A 12153-nucleotide genomic window follows, 5' to 3' on the forward strand; every position below is an offset into this window, starting at 1 on the left:
TATTTGTTTGGCAGATTACTCCTTTCCAAGTAAATTAATGACATTTCATTTGAAACTTTTATATAACCTACACGTTTCCTGTAGAATCTAAAATTCTTTTCCATTTGTAGTAAGCACCGGTAACAAACAGGCAATACTTGTGATAGGCTAGTCCACCAACCTGTCAGGATAGCATCTGAGGCCTAGACAGGCAAAGGTATGGTCAGGTTGAGAGGCATGCTGGCGGTGAGCCGTCACTGAAGCCCAGATGTCCACGTTCCAGTTGAATGGTCCATGCATCATTCCTCATTTTGTTATATGACCATTGCTACACCTTTGAAAATAGTAGAACATAAGAATAATTTATTGCTGCTTACATTTAAAGTTACTCTGATGGAAAGAAGGATGAATGAGTGGTAAACCTTGTGGATTTCCACGTAGTACCTGAAGACACAGAGGAGTGCTCATTCATTACTGCATACTCCACTCTTGGCATGGTGCTTAGCTTTATATGTATTTGCTAAATAAATGACAAGTAGAAAGAGAGTAGCTGCTGAGTTGATAAAACCTGAATACATTAATGATGAAACAACAGACCCCTTAAAGTTCAGTGTCTGAATGCAGCCTTTCAGTTTGGGAATTAGAAGCCTCAATTTTGCCTGTTGTGCCACATATCCCATTTGAGCAGTGGCCTGATGGATGCTAACAGCTGTGAAGCACAGTTGTTTCAAAGAAGGTAGAAAACCAAACAAACCAAAACAAACCACAGCATTAGAGACTTCAAAACCATTTGTTCTAAATTTAGTACAGTATATGCAACTTGGGAGTTCTAGCTACAGTTATGGTCAAAAATTCTGTAGTCATTTATTTTTTCTAGGCATGAGAGGCAGAATAATTAAGACTACCCTCAATAATTCACATGCCCATATAATCACCTCCCATTGAATGCAGGAAGCATCTGTGTTTATGAAGGGATATCACTCCCATAATAAAGTTATGTTATGTAGTACAGCTGACTTTAAGGAAGGGAGATTATTCTTGATGGACTGGACCTAATTAGGTGAGCCCTCAAAAAGGGCAGGTTTCCTTCTTCCTGGAGAAAGGGATTCAGGTACTGAGGATTCCACATAAGGGAGATTCTCCACTGATGGCTCTGAAAATGGAGAGGGCCAATGGCGAGGAATGCAGTCAATTTCTAGGAGCTGAGAGTGGCCCCTGTCTGACAGCTAGTGAAGATACAGAGGCCCTAACCCTGTAGTGACTGACAGATTAACTCGATTCTACAACAATGAGAATCTTGCAAGTGGTCCCTTCCCAAGAACCTCCTGAAAAGAATACAGTCCAGCAACAAGACACCTTGAGAGTGAGGACCTGAACAGAGAACACAAATGAGTTGCATCTACACTATTGACCCACAGAAATGTGAGATAATAGGTGTTATTTTAAGCCACGGTGTCTGACATAATTTGTTACGTAGAGATGAAAAGCTAAGGTATTGGGTATCTCAAAGGATGGATCAAGGCTGATTTTTAGGACTTTCTCAAAATTTTAATCCAAGAAATATTTCTAAACAGCTAGTAATTTGTGAAACTTAAGAAGTGTGTTTTCTCATATATACTTTTATCTCATCATCCCACCAATTCAGTAAAAAGAATATCCTTATTCTCTACTCTAAATGTTTTTAACATAGTGTCATATAGGGTAATTTTATTGCTCAAGATACAAAGGCAGACAGTGGAATGATGCCTAGAATTTAAAACAAGACCAGGTACAATTAAGTATTACTGCTCTTAGTGTGTGAAGACAGGATCAGTATTAAATCCTTAAGATTCATCAGAACTGGGGCTAGGGTGAGGCAAGTGAGGCTTGAACTCAAAATTTAAGGTCAGGGGTAGATCAAACAATCTCAGTAATCAAGATGAATTATGCTTTTATTCAATATTAAACAGAATAAGGTTAATGCCAAAAATCCATAATGAGAAAGTATCACACTTTTAAATAAAGATACCATCCATGGGCTGGAAATAGTCTTAAACAAGTGAGGCACAGACTGTCAGGGTCATCCATGTGTAGGGTCAGATCCCGTCTCTTTAAGACTTTAATATTTTATTCCCCACTCTCCTCACCTTAATCCTGGTCCTGACTCAATAACATGCACCCTAGATACTTCGTTGTCTAGGTGTTAACACCTCCTAGTAACTGGAAGACAAGGAAGTATCTGAAGGTTATTCAGAAATTTTTATTTTATTTTATTTATTTGAGAGAGAGAGGGAAAGAGGGAGAGATCATGAGGAGGGGGGAAGGGTAGAGGGAGAAACAAACTCCCCACTGAGCAAGGAGCCTGATGCAGGACTCAATCTCATAAACTTGGGATCTGACCTGAGCCAAGGGCAGCCACCCAACCGAACTGAGCCACCCAGGGGCCCCTATTCAGAAGCTTTCTAGTCAGTTGTTTTGGTTGCGTGGCAAGTGGCAAAGTAATGTGTTCAAAAATAGTTTTCCTTGGGGCACCTGGGTGGCTCAGTGGGTTAAGCCTCCGCCTTCAGCTCAGGTCATGATCCCAAGGTCCTGGCTCTCTGCTTGGCGGGGAGCCTCCCCCACCCTATCCCGCCTGCTTCTCTGCCTATTTGTGATCTCTCTCTCTCTCTGTCAAATAAAAATAAAAACAAAATATTTTAAAAAATCTTTTCCTTATCAAACTCAACACTCAAAAAACAAGTAATCCAGTTAAGACATGGATAGAAGATCCTTTTCCAAAGAAGGCCTCCAAATGGCTAACAGATACATGAAAAGATATTCAACATCACTCATCATCAGGGAAATACAAATCAAAACTATAATGGGATACCACCTCACATCTGTCAGAATGGCTAAAATCAACAACATAAGAAACAACAGATGTTGGCAAGGATGAGGAGAAATGGGAACCCTCTTGCACTGTCGGTAGGAAGGCAAACTGGTGTAGCCACTCTGGAAAACAGTATGGAGTTTCCTCAAAAAGTTAAAAATAGAGCTACGCTATTATCCAGCAATTGCACTGGTAGGTATTTACCCAAAGGATACAAAAATACAGATTTGAAGGGGTACGTGCACCCTGATGTTTATTGCAGCATTCTAAAAAATTGCCAAACTGTGGAGAAAGCCCAATATCCATCGCCTAATGAATAGATAAAGTAGATGTGGAATATTACTCAGCCACCAAAAAGAATGAAATCTTGCCATTTGCAGTGGAGCTAGAGTGTATTATGCTAAGTGAAATAAGTCAGTCAGAGAAAGACTAATACCATACGATCTCACTCATGTGTGGTATTTAAGAAAGAAAACAGATGAACATATAGGAAGGGGGAAGATTAAAAAAGAGAGAGAGCAAAACAAACTGTAAGAGACCCTTAATGACAGAGAACAAACTAAGGGTTGATGGAGGGAGGCCGGTGTGGGGATGGGCTAGATGGGTGATGGAGATTAAAGAGGGGACCTGTTGTGATGAATGCTGGATGTTGTATATAAGTGATGAATCACTGAATTCTACTCCAGAAACCAATACAGCACTATGTGTTAACTAACTAAAATGCAAGTTAAAAACAAATTTAAAAACCCAAATAGAGTTCTCTTTATCTGCCAAATTGGCCCCTGGCTATGTTAATCTGAGCATGGTGTCACAGGTATTGTGTTCATCAAAGACAGAGCATCCATTTCCTCTGAATTAGTAACAGATAGAGCCCGTGTCTCCTAAACATAGTTCTCTGGGCTGGAGTTGATGTCTAAGAGAATGAGACATGGGAATGAGGAAGCCTTCAGAAGTTCAGTCCTTCACTGGCAGTGTAGCCATTGAAATGACTGACATGGTATTGGAAGCAGCAGGTTTAAGAGTGGACAGTTTGTCTGAGTTGGACTGGAGCAGAACATATAGATGAACAAGGTCTTGAGCCACTGAAAGGCTAAAATCATTGTCAGGGGCCAAATCAATCTAGGTCCCTTCTGCTTGAGAACGTGTTATAACATCATTCACAGAGGAGCAGGATGGGTGAAGGCACAGGGGAATACAGTTCTAACTTACCCATTCTAACAGAATGGTGACAAACCGGGTTTTATAACCTGACTCCCTTTCCATGGTTTCAGTGTCTTTGCTTGACAACTATTTTGTATTGCCAGGCTTATTAACCTGGAAATATGTCTAAAAGTGACCTACTCAAGAAGTAAATATTCATTCAAAAATCTAAGTATTTAGTTTACTAACAAGTAAAATGAGAAGTTGGAAAGTCTTTTTTAATAAATTGAGAGTACATATTAGCATATTTATTCGAACAATTCAGATGTTTTTGCATTGGCTACAGTAATGAATCGCGCCCTGATTCTATTAGGATAGCCCTATATTGAATAAATTTGTGAACCCAGACGAGGGAGTATACAATTTTATCTTTTACGTACATGCACACAACCTAAGAGAGTAATAACATTCAAACAAGTTGCCATGTCTACATTAGAATTTATAAAGAAAAAAAAAATTCAACTGGCACGTTGACTGGTTAGCTATGTAGAAAGAACACGGAAAGTATATTCCTTCAAAGAAAACTAGCTTTGAGTAAATTATAGTAAAATTCTCTATTTTTCTGAAATTATAACTATCTGTAGGCACAAATAATCTGTAATGTGGCAAAGATTAGGGCCTGAACATGGATTATTTCACTGATGCCCATTAATAATTATTATTAATGGATGAATTATTCTTCCAGTTACTAACTGATTTAGTTCTCAGGCAATATTTCTCATTATTTAAAATTACAAAAAATATAATTCTGAGCTAAAGAGTTTACTGATACTGATTAGACCAAAAATCTAGCTTTCTTTACCTATCTATATATCTAGCTCTCTAGGTAGTAAAATGAGGCAACTCTAAGACTTACCTCAAGAAAACAGAATGGAAGATAACAGAAGATTCTACCTATAGACATAATTCAGCTAATAATCTCAGAAGAAATGACAGAACTCCAGAATTATAATTCAGCAGCCCCTAATGGATTAGTGGATGACACTGATGATCCTTAACAACTGCCAACATTACCACAAAGGAAACAGCAGTTGTTATGTGTCTCCTAATGGACTTAACTTAATGACACTTTGGGGGTGATTTTGCCAGCAAAGAGACAAATAATAAACCTTAATCTGAACAAGCTTCCTATAGCTATTGAAGATAAATGATACTGAGCATCAGGTATATTGAATTATTTTATCCTTTGTAATGTACGTGATGGACAATTTTCTATAATAAAATGATTTTATTAAAAATATGTCTGTAAATTTGGAAACCCAAGTAAAATGGAATCATTTTTAGCAAAATATAAATCACTAAATAGGTCCATGAAGAAGTACAAATCTTTCATTGAACAAAAGAACCCAAAACTGTAGTCCTGATATATTTCCAGGGCAAATTTTGCCCTCAAAATGTAACGGGATCAGCCAGGTTGAAAGGTCATTACACCAAATGATGAAGGAAAAGCTAATCAGCACATTAAGTAAGCGCTTAAAAGCCATTCAAGAAGATGGGAAATCACTCAACCACTTTAACGGGCTAACTCTCCTTGATACAAAGACCAGATGAGTATGCCCCAAGAAAAAAATATTTGCATCAAGCTCACCCATATACATATTCTAAATAAATTCATAGCCTATGCAGTACAGCAGTGAATTAAATGAAGAAAGAGGCTGTGTCCAAGGAATACAAAGATCATATGATATGAGAAAAATCTGTGAATTGGAATTCACTATGTTAACAGAGAAGAGAAAGCATTTTATCATGTTCTGAAAGTAGAGGAAAAAAAAACACCTTTGATAAAAATTCAACACCAGTTCATGCTAGTAACTGTTAGCAAACATATTAGAATAGAATTTCCATATTCTAAAATTAACAGCACACATACATAAGTATGAAATGTTAAAACATTCCCACTAAAGTCAGAACAGGGCATGGAGGTGTGGTATCATTTCTACTATTCTAAGCTCTACTGGTTGACAGAGCCAGCATATAGCCATACATAAGAATACCAAAATAAAATATATGGATTATGAAAAGAGATAATAAGATCCCATAATTAACAACTCCAAAGAAATTGACTGTCTAATATTCAAATGTATAAGGCACTTCAGGAAACTGATGTAGCCCTCTACAGCAAAATCAGAAGTCTATCCACACAAAATAAATGGTAGAATACATCATGGAGAGCATACCATTTGAAACAGTAGCAATATCCAAAATATACCCAAAAAAAGAACTAAGAAATATGTACATGATCTTTATGGAACCAAATGTTTAAAAAGGTTACTAATGGACTTAGGTAAAAGAAATCTCAAATAGAGCAATGCACCACGCTCATTTACAGTGTGCAGAATATTGTACAGATGTCACTTCTACTTAAATTATTTATAGATTTCTGCCTTACCTGATGGATTTGACTCTGGGTCAGCAGAAGAGACACAGCTCAGCACCAACAAGGTGTCAAGGTATGACACTGAGTGAGGACTGAGAGGAGAATCCACCCCAAAAGAAGGGGCAACAGAGAGATTTCCATACACCGCCCCACCCCCCCCCCCGCCCCCGGCTGTCAGTCTTGGAAGGTCCCAGTGATGGCTGCTCAGCTCTACTCCCACCTTACTTCCTACTGGGGGTTCTGAGGGAAATGAAAGCCTTGGTCTGATGTGAGCTAACTTCATCAGAGGAAGAAGTCCCAGACCCTGCAAGTCAGGAGTCAGAAAGGAACCCTGTTTGACTTCTGCATAGTTCTTCCACCACCAGTACTGAGGGGAGTCCTCCAGAAACCCACGCGAGATTTTATGCTAGGAAGGCCAGATGGGTGTGGCCGGAAGTGCTCACCCTGACTTCCGCTACATGCGCAGTGGAGCCTGAGTTCGTTTGAGACGTGGAGAGGTGTGGTCTCACACCAGCAAAGGAGGAGTGCCAGGAGTGGACAGTTGTCAAGGTGAGTAACTTGCTAGGCCTGAAAGGGGTACACTCCTTTCAGAACTGAGGTTCCCCAAAGAGCCTGGTCCAATTCTGGCACACCCCGCCCCCAATGTCCTGATCTTGTGGCCGAAGTACGACTGTTAGGCCTAAGGGCCCTCACTTCTGCCTTGCGCGTTTGTGGTTTGGGGGGTCTTTGGCTGAAGGGGCAGCCTCAAGTCAGCAGAGGGTGGTTTCAGAAGACCAGTTAGGAGTCAAGTTTAGTACTCTGAGTTTGAACTGAGTTCCCAAGCTGCCACAGAAGAGAGCAGGTGCATGGAGTCCTGCTCACCCCTGTTTTGTGGGTTCCTAGAAACAGTACCATTAAGGGAATAAGCAGAGGCAGCTTTTCTTGGAGTCCAGGTAGAATATCCTTATCGAGGCTAGACACACCATCTCTTCTTCCATATTCTAGGGTGACATCTTCATCAACCCAACTGCTTGCACCTAACTCCTGCCTGCCATCTCTGACCAGTGTCACCATGCCTAGAGGTCAGAAGAGTAAGCTCCGTGCCCGTGAGAAACGCCGCCAGGCCCGCTGTGAGACCCAGGCTCTGAAGGAGGCTCAGGCTACCGCAGCAGCAGCAGGAGAGTCCCCCTCTGCCTGTGCTCTCTCTGGGGGTAGACCTGCTGCTGCAGCTCCTAGGCATCCTCAGGGAGCCGCATCTTTCACTGGGGCCGATGCAGCTCTTTCAGGCACCGATTCAGATGAAGGTGCCAGAAGCCAAGATGAGGGAAGCCCCAGATCATCGAAGGGCTCCGAGGTCTCACACAGAGACCCACTAAACAAGAAGGTAGTTTTGCTGGTGCAGTTCCTGCTGCAGAAGTATCAAAAGAGAGAGCCCATTTCAAAGGCAGATATGCTGAAGTTTGCCGTCAAGAAGTACAGGCATCAGTTCAATGAGATCCTCAAGAGAGCCTCCGAGCACATGGAGCTGGCCTTCGGGCTTGATCTGAAGGAAGTGGATCCCATCCGCCACTGCTACACCCTGGTCAACAAGCTAGACCTCACCGATGGCTCCATGCACGAGGACGAGAACATGCCCAAGACCGGCCTCCTGATGATTGTGCTGGGTGTGATCTTCATGAAAGGCAACTGCGCCCCTGAGGAGGAAGTCTGGGAAGTGCTGAATATGATGGGCGTCTACGCTGAAAGGAAGCACTTCATCTACGGGGAGCCCAAGAAGGTCATCACCCAAGATCTGGTGCAGCTGCAGTACCTGCAGTACCGCCAGGTGGCCGACAGTGATCCTCCACGCTTTGAGTTCCTGTGGGGCCAGCGAGCTTACGCCGAGACCAGCAAGATGAGAGTCCTGGAGTTTCTGGCCAAGATCCATGATACCGTGCCCAGTGCCTTCCCGTCGTGGTATGAAGAGGCTTTGAGAGATGAGGAAGAGCGAGCCCGAGCCCGAGCCGCTGCCAGGGCTCGCACCGCTGCCATGGCCAGCGCACGTGCCAGGGCCTTGGCCAGCAGCTTCTCCCACCCTAAGTGATATCCGCGGCCGGTTGACCAGGTGGGTCAGCATTCGAATGGCGAAGGGTCAGGGCGGGGCTGGAGAAGCGGGTGTCCTCTTGTATATTGTATATATTGTATATTGTATATTGTATATTGTATCCTCTTTGTGTTCCTCTTGTATATCAGTAACGTGGAATTTCACCCCTTTTCTTTTTTTTAGGTTTTATATCCAATGTTGAAGTTTGAAGCAGATTCTTTTCTCTGTGGAACGAAAAAGCAGTCTATGTTTTAAGTAACCGACGGCCAGGGTGGATCTAGAAGAAACACAGTGAATATTGTCTTTGTGTTCTTGTTCTATCTCATAAACTTAGAGTTGTTTTTTCTCTTTTCTTTTTTCTTTCTCTTTTTTCTTTCTCCCTTCCTTTTGCTTTCTTCTTCTTTTTGTTATATTTCAAATGTTGTTTCTTTAACAGAAAGTTTACATAATTTTCATATTTAAGTTTAGTCATAATTTTAGTTGGTTATTTCTCTTTAATAGCTTTAGGATTAGGAGTTTTGTTAGTTAGTAAACCGAATTGGGAAACCTTTCATATTTACCAAAACAGAACAAGAAGACATGGCATTGTAACAGGCTTTCCCTTGGAAATGCGAAAAAAATTGAGCGGTAAAATTACCAGGATCAGAAAATGGAGGGGAAAGAAGCAAAAGAGGTTCCATTCTCAGTTTCCCCTATACGTTTTAGTTTGTTGCTCTGTAAGGATAGAAGATACATACATGGATTTGTTTGGCTTATTTAAAGAATGGAGGAGAAATAAAATGTTTAAACAGTAGAATTCATGCTTGCTGGCTCGTTTATTTTCCAGATACTAACTGAGCGTCTGCTCTGTAAAAGTCAGTGTTAGAAATGGGGAAGTCACAGGGTGCCTGGGTGGCTCAGTGGGTCAAAGCCTCTGCCTTCAGCTCAGGTCATGATCTCAGGATCCTGGGATCGAGCCCACATGGGACGCTCTGCTCAGCGGGGAGCTTGCTTCCCCCTGTCTCTCTGCCTGCCTCTTTGCCCACTTATGATCTCTATCTGTCCAATAAATAAATAAAATCTTAAAAAAAAAAAAAGAAAAGAAAGAAAGAAATGGGGAAGCCAGGGTATAAAACACTCCTGGCCTTAGATTGTGCATTTCAGGAACAGTAATCATATGAAGAAGTTGGGGAAGGACCTTCTTAGACCCAAAGCACCGGTAAGAAGGAGTAAAGAGGTAAGGAGGCAGGGGGAGGGTTGGAAGAAGTGGGACAGGGAGGGGTTCTCACTGAGTCATAAGGTATAAATTCCCTGAAGAAAGGCAGTTTGGGGTTCTTAGGAAACTGTGCCCCTCTCGGTGGGATAGACTGTTAACTGAAGCTGCGCGGCAGGCCACACGGGACTATGGGACTGGTGAGCAGAGGCCAGACAGACAGATGGTTTCTTGGTGTTGAAGGACGTGAAATGCAAACCTGCTCTTTAGCGTTACTTTGGTACCATCAGTAAACCGGAGGAAAACCTCCACAGGCAGAAATGGAAGGCATCCTGTGTTCTTGTTCACGGCGGCTGGACAAGGAGCGCAATCTCATCGTAGGCACAGCATCATCGGGGAGTATCTAATAAGGGTGCTACTCCTTGAAGGTGGGATGCCGTGAAGATACTGTGTTGGCTGTCCGTGCTGAAGTGGGTGAGGAACCAGGTCCCAATGCATTGAAAGCCCGGTGGTGGGTATTAAGGAGGGCATGTATTTCATGGAGCACCGGGTGTGGTCTGTAAACAATGAATCTTGGAACACTGAAAAAATAAAATTATTTTTTTAAAAAGGGCATTTTAAGTAGATTATCATGAGTGCAATTTTGCAGAGTGTAAGGGGGGATTAAATTTTGGGTGGTGGTGAAATGGGTGAAAATAAGGGTGGTTTGGATGGAAAGGGCACCTGGGAGCAAAGATCTTGGTCTTTGACACATTCTGGGACATCTGAGATACCTCTGGCTTGGGGGGTGGGGGGAACTCTTCTACTCCCAAGTTAAGTTAACTTACTCTGAACTGGGTAAAATCTTCTTTAGTTTTACTTGCTGAGAAGCATTATGGGCTAATTTGGTGTTATTTGTCCTAAAAGTTGCATATTCTGTGATATCTCCTCAATTTAAAAAATCTCAAAAAATTTTAAAAATAAAATAAATTTCCCCAGAGAGGAGGATGGTGTATCATCAGCAGGTAAAAAGAAAGAAAGAAAGAAAGAAAAAAAAAAAATCAGTTCTATGATAGCTACCATTCATTGAAGACCTACTATTTTCCAATTATTCTGCCAAGCGCCTCATTCCTGTTACATTTATTCGAACAGTCCCATAGGATGGGGCTTCTCAGACATATTTTGCAGCTGAAGAACTTGGAATTTTCTCAAGTTCACATGGCTGGTAAGTCGCAGTGCCAGGACTCGATCCCTGGTTCTATTTGACTGGGCCCCATACTTTTCCATTCCTCCAGCTTGAGGCGACCTTCTGGCTCTTAATTTTCTATCCTTCTCACTACTCCAAGGTGTATCACAGGTCATTAAAAACCCAAACGCTTTAGCCACATGCTAAAAGCAGTCCTGGAGAAGGAAGGTGAATGGGAGAATAAAGCACGATTTGGCGGTTATGTGTGAGGCTCCTGTTATCCCGGCACTTGTCTGCATTATAGCCCTTGTCTCCTGAGCGTTCCCCAGTGTGTCCTCCGGTCCAAACTGGAACCTCATTTGCTAACCAGCTCTCCACAGTCTGCTGGATGCTGCACCCAGCTTCCGGCGATCCAGACAGTCCTGAATCACCTGCCCTCCCCTAAGAGCCTTTCAGCTCCCAGTAGGGGGACCTTGGAGGTCCCAACCCTCAGTGGAACCATAGCCAGCGGAGTTTAGATACTGGATTACCACAGCCCCCTCACCCCCGCCAATCCCTACAACAATAAGGAAGTGTAGTCTAAACAGGTGTTTAGACTCTTACAGAATAGATGGATCTCGGCATGTAACTGAGGTTAGGTGGGGGTCTTGTAAACAGCACAGATATTGTCAGTAGGGTTTTGCAGGAGTGTGGAGTCTGAGACTGGCACTGAACATACACTGAGGACTGAGCTCACATAGTTGGTCGTCAGCAATCAAAGCCTCCCTCGTAATTGGTTAACTGTGGAAATCACTGGGCAGCAAACATTTACTGAGACTGAATTCCTCAGAACCTGGAGCTTTCCTAAGCAGGGGATAAATGGTTTCTTGACAGACACACTTTCTTGGAACAGCAAACACTAAAATAATTTGCCATTCTTCTGCTGCCTCTTATCTCAGTACTCGCCCCAGAGGAAAATGTTGGTTTGTCTTTGTGCCTAATGGCATCTGTCCAAGTGTCCTGCACATTCAGTCATGCTAAGGATTGCTCAGTCTCCCAAGTTTTGATCATGCTTCCATAAAGAGACCCTTCTCATCCTATAGAGAGTCTAGAACTCATTTAAAAGGTGAGTACAGAAAGGTGCCATTGAGTGCAAAAGGTGAGCCCTCTTTACTGAGATTTTACAGGATCCTTTTGAAAATTAAATGTGGGGGCACCTGGGTGGCTCAGTCGGTTAAGCATCTCCCTTCAGCTCAGGTCATGATCCCAGGGTCCTGGGATCGAGTCCCGTATTGGGCTGCTGGCTCAGCAGGAAGCCGGCTTCTCTCTCTCCCACTCCCCATAATTGTGT

The 12153-nt window shown here is 42.5% G+C and overlaps 1 protein-coding gene across 1 annotated transcript; it reads left to right on the forward strand.

Annotated features, from left to right (window-relative positions):
• Positions 1–6880: 6880 nt before the first annotated feature.
• LOC131821530 (melanoma-associated antigen B18-like) lies at positions 6881–9245 on the forward strand. Its single transcript, XM_059157691.1, has 3 exons — positions 6881–6953; positions 7389–8487; positions 8650–9245. Exon 2 carries the CDS (start codon positions 7456–7458, stop codon positions 8464–8466), a length of 1011 nt encoding a protein of 336 aa, XP_059013674.1. The 5' UTR covers positions 6881–6953; positions 7389–7455; the 3' UTR covers positions 8467–8487; positions 8650–9245.
• Positions 9246–12153: the final 2908 nt, after the last annotated feature.

This window comes from Mustela lutreola, chromosome X (assembly GCF_030435805.1).
Source record: "Mustela lutreola isolate mMusLut2 chromosome X, mMusLut2.pri, whole genome shotgun sequence".
NCBI lineage: Eukaryota > Metazoa > Chordata > Mammalia > Carnivora > Mustelidae > Mustela > Mustela lutreola.

What these genes read in the sequence shown, in the direction of transcription:
- LOC131821530 (XM_059157691.1), top strand. Translation starts at nt 7,456, where the DNA reads ATGCCTAGAGGTCAGAAGAGTAAGCTCCGTGCCCGTGAGAAACGCCGC.